This window comes from Clupea harengus, chromosome 2, assembly GCF_900700415.2.
Source record: "Clupea harengus chromosome 2, Ch_v2.0.2, whole genome shotgun sequence".
Classification (NCBI taxonomy): Eukaryota; Metazoa; Chordata; class Actinopteri; order Clupeiformes; family Clupeidae; genus Clupea; species Clupea harengus.
In genome coordinates this window covers 23,742,504-23,766,903 of record NC_045153.1, presented here as the reverse complement: position 1 = coordinate 23,766,903, position 24,400 = coordinate 23,742,504, and the positions used below count along the sequence as shown (strand labels likewise).

The following is a 24,400-nucleotide window of genomic DNA, read 5'->3' as shown; positions in this document are numbered from 1 at the left end:
GTGCCACGGCACCAAAAAATTGATGAGCGGAGCGTTCTGCAGCAGCTCTGATCTCAACCGCTGCCCCCTCACGCTGACATTTGAAAAGGAGCCGGGGACTTCATTAATTGCGCAAATTGTCAGCAAACCTTTGGAGAGGGGGCTCACAGGAGCTGACCCAGAGTTATTATTTCATATTTCCTCACAGCACACTCAAATTGAAAGTTACAATGAGAGACAGAAGGAGAGAGAGAGAAAGAGAGATGAGGGAGGGGGAAGAGAACTCCCGGCTTTCTCTGTAATGTGGAGAGAGCTAAGCGTAATTTTTTTTCCATTTTGATGAAACTGTTGTCGATAGGTGTTTTTGTTCCCAGTTTAAAAACAAAAGAGCGCTTTCTGTGAATGTAGTTATCTATTATATTACTGTCAAAAAACTGTTACAGGAAAGCCTCTTGTTTCTCTGAATGTTCTTTTGGGTTGTGCCTGTGCTTAGGGGAGTAATAGTAGTCTACTGAGTCTGATGAGGCTGATGTGGCGTCAGAGTAAAAAAGAGATATCTCTTCTCCATACTCCAGCTCCAGTCAGGCTCCGGTGGTTTTACTCTTTGAGACTAAAGACAGTAAAACCACTTTGCCTTCTTTTAAAGCTTCCTCCTGCATTTAGTCCATTTCATACATCAGCACCCCATTTTATATCCTCCATCACCTTTGATGGTCCATAAATAGGTAACTATCCGGGTGATTTCCATGGGAAAGCACCAGTGTCAATGGAAAGGATCGTTTGCCTGGGCTGTGCGGGGCGATATGGCTCGTCTACAAGTGAAAAGGGCTCAGGCGTGTTCTGTCATATGTGCCGTGTGCAGCTGCAGGGCCAGATGGGATATGATGAGGAGGAATAAGCGGCGTCTGCAGTCCCCATAAGGATGTTAACGGTGAACGACGATTCGCACCCGATCGAATCCTCAAGAGTCTATTCCTCAGGAGACGAACATTTGCAAATAAATATGTGCATTCCACAACAGTAATTAGTATTTATTTGTTTCTGGCGGTATTAGGAGTTTGATTTATGTCGCATATTCTGCGCAGCTGATGCGCATGTTAATGCTTCGCTCCACACAAAAAAAAAAGATAGAGAGTCTTTTTGGGGAGATGAATCAGCATCTATGATGTGGGGATGTGCACTCCCTTAACAAACATGTGAGTGCAAGTGGTTTCACTTGATCACAGGCTGTCTGTGGCAGGCATGGGTTGAGGTATAGGAGCATCATGGAATGTGTGAAAGTCAGAAAAGAAGCCATGTAAGCCTCTGCCTGTATGTATGCAAGATGGGAAGTTGAATGAGGAAAACGAGTCTCTCCTGAGCCTCTTCTTACAACACGACACCCTGAGAAGTGGATGCTGCTTCCCCCAGTTCTCTTTACAGGGCTGGGTTAATCAATACGTTCCCTCAAGAGATCTCATGCATATGCTACTTAAGCGTTTTTTTTTTTTTTTAAATCCTCTTTAATTAAAGCTTGAAAATCAACAGGAGATTTCTGTCTCTCTCTGCCAGTGTACACAAACCAGCCTACGCACCCCCTTCTCTGGGACACAGTAGTAAACATGTGCACCTCCAGGGTATACTGTAGTTTTTCCCCACGTGTGTGTGTGTGTGTGTGTGTGTGTGTGTGTGTGTGTGTGTGTGTGTGCGTGCGTGCGTGCGTGCGTGCGTGCGTGCGTGCGTGCGTGCGTGCATGTGTGTGTATAAGTGTTATAGTACCACTGCTGGTTCAGCTTCACACTCATGCTCCCGCTGTGCGCCCCTTCTGTGTGTGTGTATCCGTAGGTGTATGAGGCTGTACCGTGTCACAACGAGTGCAGTGAGCATGTGTGGGTCACCGAGGCCTGGTCTGTCTGCACCATCAACGCCGTGGACGAGCTCCCGGCCTGCGGTGAGGGGGTACAGAGCCGCAAAATCAGGTAAGCAGAGAGGGAGGAGGGGAGAGGGTGGCACACCAGGGCATGGCATCATTGACTTCTAGCCTTTAATCTCTCTTCCTCTCATTTCCTTCCTCCCTCCCTTTCTCCTTCCTCCTCCCTTCCTCCTCTTTTCCTCCCTCCTTTTCTCTTCTTCTCTCTCTCTCTCCTCTTTTCCTCCCTCCCTCTCTCTCTCCCTCCCCTCCCTCCTTTTCTCTTCTTCTCTCTCTCTCCCTATTTCTCTCCCTTGTAGATGTGTGAGTCGTGGGAGCGAAGGCCATGCAGCCAGTGTGAACGACACCCTGTGTGATCCGGAGGAGATGCCGTTCCGAGGCCAGACCTGCTTCCTGCCCTGCTCCAGCGAATGCGTGATGTCACACTGGGGTCCATGGAGCGAGTGCCCCACGGTAGGACCACTCTCTCCCTGACGATGTGTTGTCTCTCTGGTGGAACAGGCGCCCTGCGGGTGGCGTGTATGTTCACGGTGGAAAGAGACAGAGAGCTGGCTGGGCTTGAGGGAGCTGTGGTCTGAGATCCATTTTTCACAATCACCGCAGTGCCACAGCTGAATTGGAAAAGGCAGGCTTTCCTCGGCCCCTTAAAGAGATAACGCGTCGATGCGGCAAACGGCACTGTTAATATAATAATGCATTCGGTATGCTAATTAATGTCGCAAATTTCTGAATTCTACAATTCTGTTCTCCAAAGCCAGCTTGTTGAATATCAAACACTCCACAGTTCGCAAACAGGTTAGTTGGCTCAGTTGGTGGTGCCCAGCCATCAGAAACCAGCTGAATATTGCAAACCGCTGAAGCGTAATTTGTTTTTGTTTCCCATCCCGAATGTTATTAGAGCATTGTGGCATTGCTGTACAGCATCTCAGTTACAGCGTGTTCCAAGCACCGCTCCCTTTTGTAATTGTGTTCGGTTCGCATGAGCACATACAAAAATCAATCCAGATACTGAGCTTTGGTAATTAGCCCTGGTTATAGATAAAAGTCATTAGCACCTGGGCTGGGCTGTGTGGTTGCGTGGTTTCAGATGATTGGTGCTCTCGCTAACGACGAGTGCAGCTGATCAGTAGCTCCATCGCCGTGGCCAGTTAGCCATCTAAATGATACTCATTACGAGGTGACAGTGATGGAGATGCAGATTGGCTTATCGCCTGCTGCGGTGTCCCAGAAGCTTAGAGAAGTAAACAGACCTTCCCACACACTGCAGTTGACTAGAGACTAGAGAGGTAAACAGCACTGTCCTAAACAAACCCCGTCTGGGGCAGCGTTCTCCGACGCTTTAAACACCCTCCATCATTCACACTTTTAAAAAAAATAGAGTGCTGAGCGGCTAGAGATGACAATTGAATTGTAGTAATTTTCGCATGTAATAAGACTGAAAATAGGTCAAGTGCCCCAGACAATCAGTGGAAAGTTATGTGTGTATTCTCTTCTAAGACCTTTTGTTTCCCCAAATGAAAATTTCAGTGAATTATTCTGCATTATTTACTTACTTACTTTTTGGGCTCTCTTCCAGCCCTGTAACCAGGACACAGTGAGGAAGAGGACGAGGCACATGCTTCGTCCCCCCGTGTCCGACCAGACATGCCCGGAGGATGTGCAGACCGAGCCATGTGTCCTCAACGCCACGTGTTTCACCTACCAATACAACGTCTCAAGTGCGTCTCTCTGTCTCCCCCACCCGCGACCTCCCTCTACTGTTAAGGGCCTCTTCGCATCCCTTCAGCATAGCACTGGAAACAGGCAGAGATCAGAGATGAAAGGGGTTTTATAAATAGTCATTTCCATCTTATCAGCGGCTGCCTGGAGTAAACTGAAATCAGTGCGAGGGGAGGTTGGTTGTGTGCGAAAAGCGGCTTTAGTAAATGCACCGCTAGCCAATGCACTAGCACTCAAGCAGGCTAATCTCCTTCATCGATTATCATTTGGAGCCCATTACGTTTAATAGAACAGAGATAGTGTAACTCTCATGGCCTGAATCATTCCAGATCATTTCTTATTCAGTTAGTCACGCTTAACATGTGCTGTAGAGTGTTCGCCTAATTACACTGTCAAATGTGCAGTATGATGATGCCTAGTTAGAAGCACTAAATGACACCTGCCATAGCCAATTATTAAAACCATGCATATGCAGAGGCAAATTAATGATCATTTACAGGCATTGTTATTAAATATGCACATATATGCATTTTACATTGATATTTAATATTTTTGTGCTTGTTTGTCTTTGTCTTTTTGTGTGTGTGTGTGTGTGTGTGTGTGTGTGTGTTCGTGTGTGTGTGTGTGTGTGTGTGTGTGTGTGTGTGTGTGTGTGCTCATCAGACTGGAGCACATGTCAGCTAAGTGAGAATGCTGTCTGCGGCAAAGGCACCAGAGCCCGGTTCCTGGACTGCTCCCGCAGCGACGGGAAGATGGTGGAGCTGAGCATGTGCGAGGAGGCAAGTGCCCGCTTCAGTCCCGTTTAACCCCCCCAGAACCGTGGTGCATCAGACGCCCCTCGCCCCCGCCGGCTGCATCTCCGCAGCTCCTCCATGGCTTGAAAGCCCGTGGGATTTAATTATGCCCTTCGATATGTGAAGCGTAACTATCCATTTTCCACCCAGTGAATGAAGTGACACTCCTGGACTCGATGTATCCTCTCATTCCTGTCATGTTTTTTCGACCACGGAGGGGAACCACACTGCACCGAATAACGCGTTTGGAGTCGGTGGCTTAGCGCTGTGGTTTCGAGGATAGGCATCTGCGGTAGAAATCGAAAACCTGACCATTTTTAACCCCTGTTTGTCCTTTTGTATTTCAGCAAGGCCTGGAGAATCTGTTGGAGCTGATTGTAAGCTGTGTTGTTGAATGCCCCATCAACTGCATTCTGTCTGAGTGGTCAGCCTGGACGGAGTGCTCGCACACGTGTGGAAACCAAGGTAACCAATCTTCCCCTTAGACATATCCATGTTCAGTTTACATGGCTGGGGTGTGAGGTAAATTTGTCAGCTAATTGAGTGTGCCAGTTTGAGCGGGTGCTGTTTCTCTGCATGAGTGATGAACAACAGTTACTTATGAGAGGCTAATGTGTTTTTCCTTGTAAGTGGATACATTACATTAACTTTCTTTGTCATTAGCATGCAATACAAGGATTCTGCTTAATTATTAATGAGGTGTTTCCAGTTGTATTTGGGGATTACAGGTTAATGATAGCAGGTTAACTAAACCTCGCTTTCCTGGACTTGTTGAATGATTTATCAAGTAAAGTGAAATATTTATCTTGTCCATTATCGGTGTCAGGATTATCATTTTTAATTCAGTATGTGTGGGTTGTTTGCCATCAGTTTGTTCTGAGCAGTGTTATGTAGCTCATGCAAAATGAAACACCTAATTATTTTCCCGAACCGCCTATACCATTCCCCAGATGTCTATGACATGTCACCTAAAATATCCTCGTTGTTATTCTGCCAATTAGCCACCTTAATCTTCATTAAGATTAAATATTCTCGATAAAATTCGATTCAACTCCCCACGTATGCACTAACAATTTAAACATCTGCAGCCACAGAGGAAAGTGAAAGACAGATAGGGCGTCGGATCGGACTGATCGGTCCATACGTGTGCCGCGCTCAGGCTGACATCTTAGTTTTCCTTTTTTTCCAGCGTGTTTCAGTGGTGGCTTAATTTGGGCTCCATTAGACTGGTGGTGCAGAGCTCTCGGCGTAATGTGTCTGTCAGAGAGCGCTGGAACTATGGCACTCCACGGCTCGTCTGCTGCCGAATGTCTCTCTTCTTTCCCCTCAGGTTCACGGGGAGAAATTTTGCTGTCAAATCAGGGGCATTTAAAAGGCCCGCTCACTCTGCCGAGGCTATCTTTTAATGAATCGCCTATTCGAAACTAGCCAGCTGTGCTGGCTACCTCTTGAAGGGGGAACAAAACATTGATTTGACATGTTGTGTAGGGGCTTTGACTGTAAAGCCTCACAAGTGCTTAATGGAGGAATGCAATGTGCTATAGGACACTTTTTCTCGCTTAGCTGATCCCTTTTTCAGAGACCCTTCTTTGAATAAAATCAGCAATCCTCTTCAAAAATCTGTGTGTGTGTGTGTGTGTGTGTGTGTGTGTGTGTGTGTGTGTGTGTGTGTGTGTGTGTTGTCCCTCTTTCCTGTCCTGTGCAGGTCAGATGGTGCGAGCGCGGAATGTGCTCCAACCCGCCCATGAGGAGGGTCGGCCGTGTCCCTTCCAACTCTCCCAGACCAAGCCCTGTCCCATCAGGCCCTGCTACACCTGGCACCTCGGAGAGTGGTCTCTCTGCCGTGTGGAGGTACACACACATGCATACACATGCACACATAGACACAGAGCCTGAATATTCAGCATCGTACATTTTATAAATCAAACGGCTCAGTACGCTGTTGTTAAGTTCGAGCCGTCGATATATTTTGAGCCAGTTAGCCTGAAACTTGTCTTTGGATGGCAGCTTTACATTAGTAACGTTATAGCTAACCTTCTGAAGATCCTGGCTTTTTTTTCTCAGCGGGTTCCACTTCAGATGATGTTGATTTACTATTTAACCAGTAGTCCATGTCATTGAAACCTGTGTATACTAGTGAAAGATGCTGCAACAGCAGAAGGGGCTTACATGAAGGAGGGAAAGTGCACCAAGTGTGTTGTTCAGGGCAGAGGTCGGTCTGTCTGATACAGCGCTTTCAGCCACGTCATTCCGCGTTCTGCACCGGTGCAAACGTTGGCTTACCGTTATCAGATGCTGCTGTAGATGTGTGCTGGACTTTCCAGCATTATAACTGCTAGATTTGAGGGAATCAATTAAATTATGTGCAATACCCATAATCCTGCACTAAAATTCAAGCCCTGGCACTTACTTGTATCCACACATACACTTTATACAAGAAGAAAGAGTGCATTACTATGAGAACACACTCCAACTCTCTGTAAAGTGCCCAGAAGCCGTTTCAAGGATGCACGACAACGAGTTCAAACGGTGTCGAGACAAGTATCACCACATTAATACCTGACAGAGGGGAGAAAGTGGAGGTACTTTAATTGAATTCTGCAAAGGCACTCACACCCTGTGTGTGTGTGTGTCTGAGAGCGGGGACTTTGTGTCATTGAGACGTGCGCTAACTGTTGATGAGGGGGCGAGCTTTTGGATCTCGAGTCTTATCATTAAAATAGAGCAAAGGCTGCCCTTAGATTTCCATCTCTTTGCCAGCCTTTGTTTTGCCTCTCATCTGAATCGGCTTTTAATTGAATGTCTCTGGGTCTCCCATACATCCCCAGGGCCTCGAGCGCAGTCTACCTGATCAAACACCCCTCTAACAATCTCAGCCAGAAACACAATTCTCACTCCTTTTTCCCCCCCCTCTCTAAACACAAGTGTCATCTTTGACTATGTGTGCACAAGGTGCACTTAAAGATAGTCTATGCCTAACCACAGGATTTTACAACCATGGTGATAAAAATCGATAACTCTCCCATACTAGGCCCTTTCATACGTCGTCTTTGTTGACAGGTATGAAATAATCATTACGGCGGGTTTGATCGTATGGTGTTTGAGAGTGATTTGTGCGTAGCAGCTGGATGGTGACACTGAGAGCTCTGAAAGAGCCCAGGCAAAATGATTCACCATGGTTCAAATGCCCAGCTGTATGTCATAAAGAAAACAAGCAGAGAAACCATATTTGCTAAATGTATTACTTTAATGTTTCGGGCAATGGTCATTTTATTGGAGGTTTACAATATTGTTTTAAAACATCACCTTACAACAGTCGATGAGCCTCTGTAATCAATATGGAGCGCTTAAGTTGTATGGTAATCTTTTGAAATCCCTTAATGTTGTTTTTTGTTGTTGTTGTTGTTGTTGTATTGCAATAGTCTTCCATGTGTTGTGTATCAGCAGAAGCAAATCTTGTCCCCAGGATGATACTGACTACAGGCCAGTGGCTTTAAGTTTCAATGTTATGAAATCCCTGGAGAGGATCATAACAGAGAACCCAGGGAGGTGGAGCCATCCTTAGATCACTACCATTTGCCTATAGAAGAAATCGTAGCACAAATTACACCATCTCCACAATACTGCACCTTGTCTTAAAGCACTTAAAAAGTTGCTTTTTCCAGACTGCTTTTTATTTATTTTATTATAATTAACATATTTTATTCATCCACACACCCTGCTCAAAAATTAGTCCAGTTGAAGTTGAAAGTTAATCCTTTTTTGATGAAGTGGTTTAAATATTTTTATGAAGTAGGCCACAACAAGTTAAATGTAATTAAGTACTTTCTGATATTGCAGTAAGTAGTATAGGGTCTCCCTCAAGGGTGTGTTAGTTCACCCTTCTTGTTTACTCTGTATACAAAATAATTGTGTCAGTTCCCAGCCTCGTCAATTTGTAGTGACATTCTCAGACACATGTGGCCATTTTCACATCAGCACCTCCATCGGAGACTCTGTATTATGTCATTTGTATTCTGTATTATGTATTATGTTCGTACAGCTACTATAGAGTCCATCTTACGATCTTAAGATCAAACATTTAATTTGTTTGAAATGGCAGGGAAGATGGGAATGGCCTCACCCCTCAAGACATTTTTTAGCAGTCTACTATTTGGCAGGCCAACAGGATTTTAGCCGACTCCTCCTATGTGCTGAACTCTGAGTATGAGCTAATGAACTCTGGAAGGAGGTGCAGGACACCTGTGTGGAAGCACAGGCGCTATTAACACGCATTCATCCCTCTGTCGGTTCTGCTCCTAAATGGGCACCTCCTGCAGGACAGAGAGAACTGCAGGGAGGCTCTAACATGACTCTACCAACCTCTCATGTGCCTGTAAATATGTCATGTGAGAGTTGTGCTACTGTTACTGCAATGTGTGCCTATTTAAGTGTATTTCATTCGTTTTGTTGTGATGTCTTTTAATGTATGTCTGGGTAAAGCAGTTCCCTTAATCCAAGACCATTTTCTCCCATGGGAGACATCAAAGTAACCAATGAATCGACTTTCACTTTCACACACCTGGCTAAACCTCTTATCAATGTCCCAGTGAGTGAAAAACAGTACAGTTCAGTTTGTCAGCGATCATAACGGCAAAGCCTGATTGGCGCTGCCACTTCTTGCAACTTTCAGATCCTGACCTTTGCCACTCAGGCACAGACAGTGAGTGGAGGTGCGGTTCTCAGACCAATCTCCCAGGTTCGTGGGCGTTAACGAGAATTACTCCGCAGGGTGCCGAGTGTGGCGAGGGGGTCAGAGAACGGAACCTCTCCTGCATGGTGCACTGGGGAGACTGGCTTGACGCCTCCTCACCTAAGCCGGTGGATGACGAGTGGTGCGGCGACCGGCTGAGCAAGGAGAGCGAGCAGGAGCTGCAGTTGCCTTGTTTCGTGCCCTGCCCAGGTAAAGCCCGCCGCCGTGGTAACTGTAGAAATAGGAGTTTTTTTTCCCAGTCCTGTTTTTGCGCCAAGCATCTGGGTTTACTAATTAACACTTGAGCCAAGAGGTTGAATTGACAAGGACAAATCAGGGCTGGTTAATATGGTGTGCAAAAATAAGGGGAAATCATCAGAACTTATTTTGTTGAAATGAGTCCTTCCAAGTCTGTGGAAAACAACAGCCATCATCCTCAGACTTGAGGAAAACCCAAGGCCTACAGGAGGGAAACTGTACGGAGAAAAGAAAGTCACCATGGACCTCTGTGGCATGTTGTTGCTGGAGTCTGAAGCATTGCGTTATTGTATTTTTATTGTAACGTGCAATTATTTCCACGCCATTAGATATTTCTGCCTCCCCAGACTAACAAAGCAGAAGCACGGGGTAGTTTCAACACTACAGGCCCTCTGTCTGTCTCTCTCTCTTTCTCTGCCTCTCTCTCTCTCTCTGCCTCTCTTTCTCTATTCCTCTCTCTCTTTTTTTTCTCTGCCTCTCTCTCTCTTTCTCTTTCTTTTGATTACCTTGGCTCTATCTGTCCATCTCAGCTCCTCGTGCATTTCAATTGCAGGGCCGTGTCAGGGCTTAGAAGCAGCTGCTGTGGATTCAGGCGTTTTAGGTGGTGGTGGTGATGCTGGGAGGGGGTGGATGGAGCATACGCTCTGCTATATGATGTGTTTCACGGCGCTCCTGTGAGGGGTGGAAATAGAGCGGCCCCATGAAGATGAAAGATAATGAGCTGCTTCACTGCACAGATTGTCACTAATAGCGAGCCAGGGTAGGGAATCAAAGGGATGTCATGGATGAGGAGTCGCCGCAGTCGCAGAAATTGTCATCGCGAGAGAAGAGCCCTCGTGTGGATTATGAGGTTTATTGATGTGCGACCTTCAGCTAAGGAGTAGCTAATATGTCTGAAGAATCACATAATATATTCGATTTCTTGTCATTTGTGCCATGTCAGTCAATGAATAAAACTGGAAGAGTGTGCCACATGCTTCGCTTGAATCCATCTCAATGGTGTGTTTTTTTGGTGAGAAATTGAAACATGTGTATAGCGGGGGGTAATATTGTTATTGCGCCATAGGTGACTGCCACCTGACGGAGTGGTCCTCGTGGAGCTCATGCCAGCTGACCTGCCTGGAGGGCCGGAGCTTCGAGACCGTGGGCCGGCAGGCGCGCTCCAGGGCTGTTGTCGTGCAGGTCGTGGAGAACCAGGAGAGCTGCCCACACCAGGTGTTTGAGACGCGGTCCTGCAAAGGTGCGCAAAGACTTTCCAGGTCAAACGTTAATTAAGCCAACTGTGCACGAAACAGGTGGTTCGGTAGCTATTTAAAGCTTTCCATTTTCAGTGCATGTAAAAAGGAGACTTTTTTATTTGTAAGTGACAACCACCCTATGATTTTCTGAACAGCATACTATAGGTACGCCAGGTACGCTTCACTTTGACTGTAGCAACCACTCTACCCATTTCTAAAGGCTTTCTCATTTCAATCTTTATGTCATGCTCACAAAAACATCACGACTTCCTTTTTACTTCTCTAATTGCTGTATTTCTGAGACGAAAATCACAATGCTTTACCTTATTTTGTTAAGAGAATGGCGCTTGATGAGTTGACAGTAGCAGTGAGAAATTTTCTCACCTGCATTGTTGAGCGCGGCCACCTGTGTGCGTCTCTGCCGATGCTATTCAGGCAAGCCAGCAGCCATACCTGCCTGCCCATCCCAGGCCTAATGAGCCTTCTCTGTGCCTCCGCTGTTGCAGGGGGAAAATGCCACAGCTACGAGTGGCGGACCAGCGGATGGCGAGACAATGAGCGGTCGGTGTGGTGCCAGCGCTCCGACGGCGTCAACGTCACAGGTACAGCGCACCGCCCGTCGTACTGTGACAATGTCACAAATGCCGGAGCACACAGCACCCTTCATATGCTTTCTGGTTTTTTTTTAGCGCGAGGCTCCGTTAAAATAGGGCGCCTTAAACAATGATTTCATCGGGAACCAAAACAAATCTTGGGTGAATATAAAAGCGTCAGATTCGGTTTACAGTCCCCTAATGCTGCCATTGATCACGGTGCAATAAAACCCCAAACTTCACAGCAGGCTCGCAATCCATACAAATGTAATAAAAACACTTTTTTTGAGCAAAATGAAGCAGCCCAGTGCAGCCTCACACAAAAAGGCATTTGCACGGAGCGAATGAAGGCTTTTGGATGGCTTGATCTGTAAATAACAAGTAAAGGTGATCTTATCTCCGAAAGAAATTGTCTCCGGTAAATATAAGCTCAAGCAGGGTAATCTTTTACCGCTCAGCTAAGCGTGAGCCTAAGGCATTTTTCTCTGATGTTTTGACATGTAATTTTCCATTCCTGGAATTACAATGTTCTCAGATTGATCCAAGCCCGCGATAGGCTAGCGGAGCCATTAATCAGCTGCGCCGCTACATTTATTTGCTTATCAATGGGAGGAAATGCTAATGATTACCTCTGTGCTCCAGGGGGGTGCTTCCCGCAGAATCGGCCCACGACTGTGCGACACTGCCAACCCCTCTGCACCAAACCCTTTTCCCACTGCACACAGGTAAGCACACAGAGCGTGCTGCATGCTGAAAATGCATGAGCCTGCTCTTATTCAGAGCTGTTTTCCCATAGCCACTCCTTTTTGTTAGAAAGATGTCTTGTAGTTAACAAAGTAAATAGACCAAAGCAGAGTGCAGTGTAAATGGTCAGATGTCAATGGTCAGATGCCTACTGTTGTTTTTAGCATTAGTAGGGCGGTGCAGGTAATGTGGATTTAATGCAGCTTATTGCCAACAAACAAGAGTCACTCCCCAAACAAATCCATACCAGTACCCATGATTGCCTACTACTGCCCCCCGTAGTGTGACCCGTGCAACTGCACAGGCTTTGCATCAATCATGTTGCATACTGTAGGGAGTGATAGTAAAATACAGATGATATCAGTAGTATAGACCCGTGCCACGTGAAGATACTGTACATGACAAACCAGCAGTAAAGATACAGAGCCGGGGGGTGATGCAGGGCTCCGTGAGAAATAGGTCCCAGTCCGCCAGGCCTCTGAGAGAGTAATGTATTTTGGGCAGAGCGGCGTGTGCGGCTGCGAGAAGGGTTACACGGAGGTGATGACGACGCACGGCTTCCTGGACTACTGCACCAAGACCCCGGGGGCCGCCAACAAGAAGGCCGACGTCAAGACCAACTCGGGCCGACTGAAGCCAGGGCCCTCGCAGATCCAAGATTTCTTTGGCGAGTGGTCCCTGCGGCCGGTGGGACCAGGTATTTGAAATGCAGATGGTCGTGATTCTACTGTATCAGCCAGGGCCCCCTCAGATCATCACTGTCCCTTTGAATTAAAAACAGATGCACTGGTCTTTTTTTTCTAAGTCCCACAGATGGCAAGATAGGGTAAACAGTATTCATGTTTCACTTCAAGCTGAAATAAAGGTGCATACTATGGGGACCTATGAGAGTCTGTAATGAGAGTTTATATTCTATAAGTTTTTCTATATATAATTCATTTTACTGCTAATGTTTAATTCATTTGCTCTGAGAAGCACATCTCTGATGCATGCTTTTTTGAATCCCAAGGGATTCTGATGTTGAAATGGTGTTATATATTGGTAGTGCATTGCAGAAATAGCATCAAATGTTCTCTCATCTACATTTATTCACACAACTATTTTTATATGTCTGTTTTTTTTTTCAAAAAAAAAAAAAGAGTTACATGATATAACCTTATTATGCCAGCAGTGTCTTTTGAATTCAAGATTTCTCCTTTCCTCTCATCCACTGTACCAACATGAAACTGCTAATGAAAGAGAGTAGTATTTTGGGATGCGTTCTTCAGGGCTGCAGAGGGCTGCGTAGGGCATGGTAAATCAGTCTGCTGTTCTTTGCCTGCACAGATGGAAGAATAAAACTCTGGGTGTACGGAGTGACTGCTGGTGGATTTCTCCTCATTCTGCTGATTATATCAGTCTCATTTCTCTTTTGGTACGTATAGCATTTCAGGAATGTTCTGGCTGCAAGGATTACTGTTACTGAATTCTGCATCACAGCATTTTGAAACTTACACCTGTTTTAGTGGGTGAAACCTGTTTCTGGGAGAGTGTATGAAGCCTAAGAAACAAAAGAAATGCATTTCTTGATCACGTGCTAGTGTTTTTGAATAATGTTTCACTGCTGCCCTCAAATGGTGAGACATCATGAGTGCAGCTGTATTGGGGAGTTTCAGTGTAGGTTAATGGTGCTGTGCTAAGCTCCATTATTCCTAATATCTGACAGTCCACTACAATGTCTCCCCCTCATGCAAAACAATTAGACAAATATTACTTGTAAAATGATTTCTGCAATGCATGTTTACAAGTTTGTTTGTGTGTTTCCTTGCCTGTTTGTATTCTTTCTGTCTTTCACAGCAACCCCCCCAAACAGACTAAAAGCTCCTCCCCGCCACAGAAGCCTCTCACACTTGCCTACGATGGAGATGTGGACATGTGACCAACGTGCCATACTGAGCTCAGCCACCCCACCAGAACATACAGTTTGAAACATCACCACTTCATGGAGCCCTGCTGAGTCAGTCAGAACTGGGGGAGGGGGGGGGGGGGGGGGATGTAGAGCAGGATTCCGGGGAAAAATTCCCCCCTCTCACATCAAAGGGAATGTCAACGTCTGCCAAACTTCTGTGAACTGGGGTTAGACGTCAGTGTCCAAGGACACATAGACGTTTCGGATCAAGGACTACATGTGTTGTCATGACATTCAAAAAGGGTAACTAAAGCCCTGCAAAAAGTGGCATTCCATGCGCCAATGGAATATGCTGACATTTTCCTGAGGTGATTTGTTTTGTTTGTTTCTCTAACCTTGACAGAAAATAATAGTGGTTGAAAAAAAAAAAAAAAAAAACAACGGGGGCATTTTGAGAGGTCACTGATGTGTCGTCAGTCTGTTGTGTGTCATGGCAAGCTGCAAATGACTTTTGGTCTGTCAGAAAAAAAAATGCAAAATGCTCTATGCACTATATTAGTGCTTATCTGTTCGTTTTTCTTTTTCGTATTTTGTTTTTCAAATAAAACATTTTTCTAGTGTTTTCATTGTGCTGCAAGAATGTTGCTGTAAAATGGTGACTTCATTGATAATGTCATTGGGTGTACATGTGCTTATCAGATAGGAAACCAAAATGGAATCAGCACGGACTGAGTGTGAACTAAATCACTGTTCCCTTGGTCCATCAAACAGGCTTTCTCAGCAATCAAATTCTGAACCCACGAACTGCAAGTGTTAAATCTGCTCTCCCAAATACCAGCAAGTTTACTTTTGTTTTGTTACAATGCCCACCATGACTGTGCAATGTAGTGCTGGATATGTTGGTATGGACATGCCCAAGAATGAGCGTTTCAGAGGCTAGAACTGCCATAGATATTGTTGTGATTGTGTGCATGAGCAATCTTTGGGGAAACTGCTTCTTATGTCTGTGAAAAGAATTGGCGGGAGCTGATGAAGTGTTCAAGTGATTTGTGCGTTTGAGTTCCTTTGGTTGTTTATTCCTTTAAGTTCATTGATTTGCTAATATGTTTGTTTTGTATTCAGCCAGCCTTACTCCCCGTCAATAGAGTGGTGTCTGGCGTACGGTCAGAGCAGCCCACTCCGTCAGTCCTGCCACGTCTGTTCCCCGCCAGACCATTGTGTAAATGTCTCCTCACCCTCCTGTCTGTAGGCCGCTGTTTGGCCTGATGTACAACTGGAAAATAGTTTTCCAGGTCAGAGTTTAGCCTGTTGGCTCCTGCGGTGGTCAGTTCAGCCCCAGAATGTGAAATCATGTTGTAGTGCTGTATTTCCTGCAAACTGTCACTGCGTGGACTCAGATGACAAGCACTGTATATAAACAGTATTGCCGAAGGATACTGGAGCTTCATTACATGCCATTGGAAATGGGTTGAATGTTTAAATAGTATGGCTATTTAATGAGTTGTTTATTTATTTATTTATAGAGTTATTTATTTATTTATTTAGTGTATTGATTGGTCTGATAATAATCGTCCAGGGCTACCTATTTAAAGGTGCAGTTTTGTGTTTTTGCCATGGAAAACTAGCCCTACATTTATGATCTTATTCTGAAGCTCTTATTGAAAGACCAAGTTTACTAACATTCTCATGGATACATCTTCTTTCTTTGTTTCTTGTGTTTCCCTGCAATTATTTAGATATCTGTTAATGCATTAAATATAATAGAAACGAATGATTTGAAACACTAGAAACAAACAGTCAAGATATCTGGGTAACATTATGTTTATGTTTCTTCGGCTATTGTTGATATGTTTGTCAACAGAACTTAAAACAATAGACATTTGAGGAGAACCATGTCAGGACTTCTAAACATGGGTGGAGGTGGTTAGCTTTTGTCATTGTGCATTTGAAACATTCCGAAACCAACCCAATGCCTCAAAGCAGAGCAGGACAGCAAAGGGGAGAGTGTGTCTGAAGTAGTTGGATTTAAAAAAAGGAAGCCGGCCTTGATTGCGTCACAAACAATACCAACATCAGTGTTGCATATTCCAACATTTAGATGAGTTGTCTCCAGATTGTGTACTCTTTTCATAAAATGCTGAGGTCATGCCTGACCCCAAAGACAAATGTTCAATTTTTTTGTCAATTTTACTTGAGTTGTTTGCAAAAACCTCAAACTGCACCTTTAATACATGCAGAATACTTTGACATTGCTGCTCACAGTTTGGTTCATATGAAGTACCAAATCATGTACCAATGTAAAAACATGAGGGTTCAAAATGTGCTATTTACTCTCATTTAACACAGTGTTGATCAGTATGCCTGGTAATTCCCTATGGTTGCGTTTTCTCAAGGGTCAAGTCTAGTGGTTTGGAGCCATTGTTAGTTAACACATGAGACGACCACAGAAATGTATAGTAAGTGATTTTAAGGTTATCTTTCTTTCCAATTGACGTTATGGCAAAATGGCAATATATACTGGAACATTCAACTGTGCATATGCATGCTTGAACCTTATTTATTAAAACATAAAAAAGTGGCCTTGCATTTATTGTTTATACTGATGTGCATTTTTAAGAAGTGTTCTTCAGTGACCATTAAGGAGTCGTGGTCTTTAAGTTGCCCCTCAGACTTTTCTAGGTTTACATCGCTTCTTCACAAATGTTAAATATGCTCTCAACAATATCCAGTTGCGTGAAAGAAAAACACTGGACTTTTGTTTACATTGTGATTTCCGTCATATTTGTGTGTTTTTGAAGAGTTGAACGAAAAATGCTAATAAATTGTGATACTCTGTGGAACTATGATGTTTCATTCTCATTGGACATAGATATGAGGGCCCTGCTTGCTTATAGCAAGTATTGATTATCTAAATGCACTAGGGATGCACCGATACCAATATCGGGTATTGGGCTGATACTGTGCTAAAATATTCAAACTCGTACTCATGAGAATACTCCAATACCTTACACAGATACCACTTCATGGCACCATTACATTAAACTCAAGGCCGCAGTCATGAGGTGTTCTGTCATTTTTTGCTGCCCTATCAGATTTGTCTCCCGGAAATAGTTGGGTAGGAAAAGTTGATAGTACACTGGCATAGGCTGATACCGGTACTCGGTATCAGCAAGTACACAAATGTCTCACTCGGTCTGAAAAAAGGGGTATTGGTGCATCCCTACTAAATACCCAACAGAAGTGTGCAATAATGTCTTTCTTTTTGGTATATCCAGTCTTCTTTGTGCTACATATGTTGAGAGGTATTGTTTGTCTTGAAAGAAATTGTTGAATTTGGTCTCTTCATCTTCTCTTGTTTTGTAAAGGGCCTCCTTTTTTGCCTTGGTAGATTTGTGAATATGCAACATTCCTCATTTTCATAACCGCCCTTAGAAGAAAGATGAAATTCTTCCCTTTATATTTGCTGCCTCCTGCCCCTAATCTCCAGCCCCGGCGATGATAAACCCTTCATCCTTTGTAACTCATTTTTGATGAATGGCTGGGTGCTCACAATGGAGTTCTATATATATATATTATTGTGATCTCTCATGATCTTCAACCACTCTCCATTTTATCGAAATGATACTCGCTCTCTTGCGAATGACTTGTTTCTGAGGAATTCAATCCTTTTTTTATTATTATTTGTGCGTAATGCACTCTGTGTACACATCCATGTGTTTCCAAGTGAGAGAGGACTATGAGAGAATACTAAGTGAGCCTGATGCAGACATAACACATCTTGAAGCTGAGGCAAAGACTCACATTATAGATGGTGTCATTTGCATAATTAGTTATGCTGTTATGTCTTAATCAATTTTTCTCCCTTTCTCAACTTAGAGTTTTGCTTGGTTCTTTTCACTTGAATGCTGTTGGTTACACTTTGCAAATGCTGCCAGAGAGTTCAGGACAAGGAATATCGGGTCTCCAGGAAGTAGAATCGTTTAAATCTTTTTGTTTAATTTAACTCATTTAGTTAAGCATGTCAGCTCCACTCAGGAAGAAAATGAACTTAAGTGGTTGTGTCGTGGCCACCTTGCTGGGGAGCGGCTGGATGTTGCGATCTTGTCATGGTTAATCCATCCATTTAAGCCCCCTACTCAAGGCATTAGGCTACCCTGCCGCGTTCTGAGTGTGGGCCTCAGCAGTTTTAGTTAGACCTGAATTCATTTTAATTATGATTTATCATTTACCAGCAGCCCAGTCATTTTTTCAGAACTTAATGTGGTTTGACGGAGTAAAAGCTGAATGGCAAAGGGCTTCATGAATGAGGTATACATATTTAGGCGAAGGCAGAATCTTGGATATGTACCTTATCTTAAACTGGGTAAGCATGTGGGCTAGAACCAGTCCTGTAATCCTATGTATGATTAGCTTCTCTGTCTACCCTCCACTTTCATTACATAGGCAAGTTAATTACAGCCTGGACTGCACTAATGATGGTATGCATAGGGGCAACACAATAACTTTTACCTAGTCTTTTTCTCCAGGCTGGAGTGGAGATCTGACCAAAGGGGCAGAGGTTTTGTTGACAAATGATTTGAACTGTGCCAGCATTTAGTTCACCACAGGTTTTGGAGAATGTGTTTGTGTGCATAATGTACTGCTTTATATTAATGCATTCCAAAATGGGTTAGGTTAGGGTTAAGGTTAACAATCTATGAACACTAGTATACATACACATTAAGTACGCTGGTGGTTTGTGTATGCTACTTACACCTTATAACCAAGATCTCTTAACTAACAGTTTTCAAACCAGGACTAAATATGAATACAATCGTAAACTTTCATATTACAGACATTACAGTAAATGAACAGCTCTTTTTCATTATTTGTTAACTTTAGCTACTTTGCTTATTTAATGTTAGTTTAGAAAGCCTACCTAATGATTACCTTGAAATCACTGAATTACGTTTGTGGATGTACTTAGGTTTCTTTTTTTTTTTTTTACACAAACACAGTCCTTATCTAATCATCATATGTGCAGTGACTTCTTCCAAGTTAATGAACAGCTTGTGATATAACCAAATGCCCACATTTGTATCACATGCCAGGACACTCAAAATGGGTTGGATTGGATACACGTTCCCAATAAAAATGTAGATATCTGTTAACCAACAACTGAACATCTGTTCATTATAAATATAAGGACAAGTTAAGGACAATAACTGCCACTGCTGTTGATCATGACATGAATATTGAGGTATGATGTTGAGGTATGATGTATTAACATCCCAGGCAGTAGTTTACAATGAGCATTGTACAGTTCCACTGAAAATAAATTATGTTGTTACGGCTAACTCTTTCCCGCCGATGCAAAATTAAGGCAATGGTGCAAGGCAGTTTTGCTTGTTTGTGTAATTGGGGAAAGAAAAAACAGCCATGTGCCACTGCAGTAAGAAGTTAAATGGATACTGTGAGGTGCTGAAAGGCTGACCACTCAATATAAGACACTTAAGGCCATTACAGTATTGACTTCCAAAGAGGACCACAATACTAGGCTAATACTTTGTGTTTACATACACCTAAGTTTAGGGGTTGAGTCAGGAGACAGAGGTTATTGTCAGGGTTATGTAAGCTACATAGTTTCAGAGGGCTGCCACAGACTGACAATCAGTCTTACACTGCACCAACTGGTCTCCTACTGAAGTGAAACTAATGTTTCCTACTGAAATGAAACTATTTTGTTTCCTACTGAAATCCTTACGAAATAGCACTGCGAGAAAAAGTGAGGGTGTTACATTTTTAAAGCTGCTTTTCTGCGGCAGTTAGATGAAGAAATGCACAGGCCCAGTGGCGTAACGTAGTAACGACGGGCCCAGGTGCAAGATATTATGACGGGCCCCCCTAGTGAACGTTTAAAAAAAAAATAATCGTAGCGTTCCCTACTTCCGCAACCGCGTCAAAAAAAAACGCCAATCAAAGGTGTTTGTTATCTATATAAATAGTGTTTAATGAATCAAACTTACACCTATCAGAAGCGACGGGTGTGTACACAATGAAGTAAGTCTTGTTTGACTCTCAGCAGGAACATTTCTTACCGTAAAAATGGTTAACTGTTGCATGGTTGCTGACACACCACTGAGGGCAGAAGCAGCGATACTGATCCCAGCTGAACTGCTGCACTGCTGACTCCGTGGGCTGGCGACTATAGTTGACGGGCTAGTTAAAAAGCCAAAATAATCTAATTGAGGCCGATTTGCCGCCTTCTCCTCCTGTTCTTTTTTCTCTTGCCCTTTTTTTACTTCCACTCTTGTGCTTAAAAGGCATTGCTACGAGTAAAGTTGTGCTGTGCAGTGGTCAATGAACTAGGTTATCAGAGTTGGTTTAACTATAGCGTATTGTATTGTCACATGTTTAAATAGAGACTTGACATTGGACAACAACATACATATTACCCAACAATCATCATTGCTAATCACAAAAATACCAAAGAAAATAGGAACTTGTTCATTTAATTGAATAGTATTTTGATAGTTTCTATAGTGTATGTAGGATAAGCGTATGGTTTTGTTATAAATTCCTACTTTTCCCTAAAAAATATTAACAACCATGAGTGAGATAAGTTTGCTTTTTCAAGTGTATATATAGCATTTGACACTGCCATTCGCTTATTGATAGCGCGTAATTGAACATTAGCATATCCGAGAAAATTAAACGCTGTACTGAAACTGAAGTGGGCCCGTTGGACGACGCGTTTATACCTTTGGGCCCGGCTACGGGCCCCGAAACCCCACGGGCCCAGGTGCAGCCGCACCTGCTGCACCCCCTATAGTTACGCCCCTGCACAGGCCTATTCATGAGATTTTGTGATCATTCAGGTAAAGGAGATAATGGTCAATATCTGCAGACAAAACATTTGTTCTGTGTTAAGGTTTTGTCAGAATGCTTTTACTTTATAGATAATAATAGACACTATGTGCAACTTAAAATCAGAAATGTTTGACTGAAAGCACATGCATGTAATGTTTTACAGTGAGGAAACAATAGCTTCCAAGCCAAAAGAGGGATCTTATTAGCAGATAGCCTAACCTACCAAAGTTAGCAACTAGGTCGAGTAACAGATATCAAGACATGTAACTTGCACATGTGCATATTTATATTCACCTATTGTGAATTATCAGAACATGCTGAATTTGGAGGACAACTTGAGAGAGGAGAGAGATAAATGCTTCTACGGTGCAAAACGTACAGTATGTGTCTTTCTTATGGGAAAAGACACATTACCCTAGATAACCTGTGGATGGCCTGAACCTATGGGTTTGGTATGTCTATTTTGTCAGGTTTGAGCTAGCAGCCTAATAATTGCTGTTGTTATTACTCAATCGAGTATTTACATTTACAGTATCTATTGTCTTCTATTCTATTGTATAGTTTTGGTGTCCCGCTATTTAACAATACAGACAACAAGAAGAAAAAAATCTATTCAACCACCAGTTCTTTTATGAGCAATCTTTCTCTCTCCCTCTTTCACACACATACACACACACACACACTCACACACACATACAAACACAGGATCTATCTGTTTGTGTAATTCTCTTTCTCCCTCTTTTTCCCTTTTGTTTCCTCATACTGTGTTTCCTCTCTGTCCACCATCAGGTAAGAAGGTCATCATTTCTTACAATAAATGTTGTTTTCCAGTTTAAGTGTTTGAATGTTAAAAATGTGATCTTTTGGAAGAGTTTGAGGAGGCAATCAAGCAGGCAGTCTGCTTACAGAGGAATTTGGCCTTGGCAGAAGTATGTGCTCTCTGAGTGCCCTGAGTGTTAAGTTTGTTTCTGTCATTGTTTGCAGACACATTTTTGTTGGCTGGATTGCTGCAACCCAGTCCATGGACAAATAGTTTGTCTGTGTTTGGTATATATTCTATTATGGCTTATTTATATTTGAATGAGGATGTCTTTATATGTTCTTTGTGATAAGACAGCATTGTACAGGCCTACCACATCCTGGAGGACATCTCTGTGCAACAAAAGACTTCAAAGCCAATTAGCTGGGATGAGAGGCATGCTGTAAGTGTCAGGTCTTCACTGAATCCGTGGCTCTTGCCACGCCCCCTCCGGCGACGACTCCTCCAGCTGCACCTCATTTTCTTTCACCTGAGTTTTAATCACACACACCTGGCCAGTGGCGATTTTAGCCCGAAATTTCTGGTGGGGCAATTTTGTATGACGTCATGTCATCGTCACAAAAATAGAGCTAGCTGATTATTATATTGTTATATAAGCAATTTGCCTATATGCCCAGGTAGGCATAGGCTATGGGCTGCATTTTGAGTGCTGGCAGGAAGCAGAAATCCTATTTCAATTACATTTCACATGCTTCAGTTCTCAGCGCGACACAAAGATGTTACTTATAATACAGCAACAAAGTAATTAAAATAGATTGCAATTAAATAAAAAGATTAGATACACACATAGTTCAAATAACTTGCATGTTTTATCAAGCTTGTGGCACACGCATACAAATGAAGCAAAAGGCACAACTGAAACAAATAACAGCAACAAATCATGCTGCTAAATGAACAAAACTTACATAAAATGTTGTTTTATGAACAGAAATTATTTCAGGCTGCAACTTGAAACATGGAGGCTGGTTCCAAAACAGTAGAAAACTAGCGATAGCTAATGAGCAGTAACGTTAGTGGCGTAGATCTGTCTGAGTACAATCTGTATGATTTATTTTTTCTTGGTCACTGGTTGCTAGGCAGATTTAATGGTTCACATCTAAAACTGCCCCATCTCCCAATGTAAACTTTGGCCTGTGTTGCTCACGTCAATGGTGTTTCCATAGCAACAGTCTTATGTTTGCAGCGCTGCCCCAGAAGGGGAGGGACAGCAGAGAGCAGGCAGCATTTCACAGAGCAAGCACAAACACAGAAACACACACAAATCAAATTACTCCAAAACAGCACTATAACGCTTGTGAGTCTAGTTAATTCACACACACATTTACAATTGAATCGCTACTTTGCATATTAAATAAAATAAGATATTTCTTGCCACAAAGCACAGATGTATTGAGCTTTCTGCACCACAGCGCCATCTGGATCTGGTGGGGCAGTGCCCCATTTGCCCCTAATGTAGAAACGCCACTGCACCTGGCACTCACCTATTTAATCTTTTCACTCGCTTCACTCCGGTGTCTGGTCTCACATCACTTATGGGATATACCGCATGGCGACACAAACTCCAGTCTACAGTCTCCGCACTTCACACAAGATTACGGCACGACATCCAGGTCGTTCTGTCTTCGTTAGTTCCGTGCTTTGTTCCCGTTTTTTTCCACTGTCCCTTGGCTGTGACTGGTTCAATAAACTGTCAAACTACCTTCAGTCTGTGTGTCATCTAATGTCTGTGACAGTAAGCTTTGAGAGATGGTACTCAGTCAGAGAAACCCTGGTTAAAGCAAGGTTAAAGCCAACCAACATTGGGTTTATTTCAGTAGTACACACATGCAGTGGTCAGAATTAAGCGAGACATTTGTGTTTTCAGTTGGTTGAACTTCTAGGTAGCTTTTCTGCTCAGAGAATCCACTAGACTACCTCTCTTATTCAATCCGTTAGACTACCTCTCTCAGTAGGTGTAAGTTATGAGAAAGTTTATGCATCATGAGTAACTGATTAAATGGGTTTGTTTAAGAGGAATACACATGCAGTGATCTGAATATTTTCAGTCGTTTTATGAACATGGTGAATTTCCCCATGGAAATCCATGTGAACTGTATTTGCACAATTTGTAGATATGTCTTTGGATTTTCTTGTTGTTATGAATCCTAATATATCATGCCCATCTAAAATTGTCGTTGACATGACCATGGCATGGTGAAAATATTCTAATAACGTAATCTAGCCTAGCGAATCTTGTTGGGCATGATGAAAAGATGACATCTGTACATTTCTTTGACTGCCCTATTACCACCGGTCGTCTCAGTAGCTCCCTCTAAAAGGGTAGAAATTTCACATTTTAATTTAAGAACCACTGGGCATATGTGCTTGGAATTTGGTATGATACGGTAACATGCGATATGAGTAATAATATCTGACTCTTTGTTGCAGCTCATGTGGAAAATTGCACTGCAGGGTTTCTTCATACTCAATTAGGCCTAGGTGAGAGCTGTTGCTATTTTAGACTTATTTGTCAAGTTCTACACAAAACACACTGTGATGCAGTTTTAAAAATGTTTACTATATTGTAGGGTTTATTCTGAGAAAGTTTCCATCAGTGGCAGTGGGATTTGTTGACTAGTTCTCTAAAGATTTTGTGTTACCGTTATGGTTACAAACAGAGTATAGATGATTCTTTGGTAGACAAGACTGCACTCAGATTGTGTGTACGTAAGTAGTTAAACGTTGCATACAATGTCACGCAACAACAGATGTGTAAAGTCTGACATACTGACAACGCCAGGGTGGTGAATGAACAAATGTCATCACAATCTGTTGTCAACTCAGTTAACAACAGAACTGTAGCTTCTCAATGCTGACGACTTCCAATACTCAGCCTTG

General features: G+C 43.1%; 1 protein-coding gene across 1 annotated transcript in view; it reads left to right on the top strand.

Annotated features, from left to right (window-relative positions):
- The window catches only part of thsd7ba (thrombospondin, type I, domain containing 7Ba), a 119,335-nt gene extending 105,349 nt beyond the window's left edge, over positions 1 to 13,986 (top strand). The window contains exons 17-29 of the mRNA XM_042709366.1: positions 1,804 to 1,937; positions 2,188 to 2,341; positions 3,465 to 3,606; positions 4,271 to 4,410; positions 4,749 to 4,866; positions 6,107 to 6,252; positions 9,172 to 9,343; positions 10,458 to 10,631; positions 11,136 to 11,231; positions 11,865 to 11,947; positions 12,471 to 12,663; positions 13,293 to 13,380; positions 13,803 to 13,986. Coding sequence (XP_042565300.1) covers positions 1,804 to 1,937; positions 2,188 to 2,341; positions 3,465 to 3,606; positions 4,271 to 4,410; positions 4,749 to 4,866; positions 6,107 to 6,252; positions 9,172 to 9,343; positions 10,458 to 10,631; positions 11,136 to 11,231; positions 11,865 to 11,947; positions 12,471 to 12,663; positions 13,293 to 13,380; positions 13,803 to 13,884 — 1,722 coding nt within the window. The 3' untranslated portion in view covers positions 13,885 to 13,986. The remainder of the gene's footprint in view (positions 1 to 1,803; positions 1,938 to 2,187; positions 2,342 to 3,464; positions 3,607 to 4,270; positions 4,411 to 4,748; positions 4,867 to 6,106; positions 6,253 to 9,171; positions 9,344 to 10,457; positions 10,632 to 11,135; positions 11,232 to 11,864; positions 11,948 to 12,470; positions 12,664 to 13,292; positions 13,381 to 13,802) is intronic.
- The last annotated feature ends 10,414 nt before the right edge of the window (positions 13,987 to 24,400 follow it).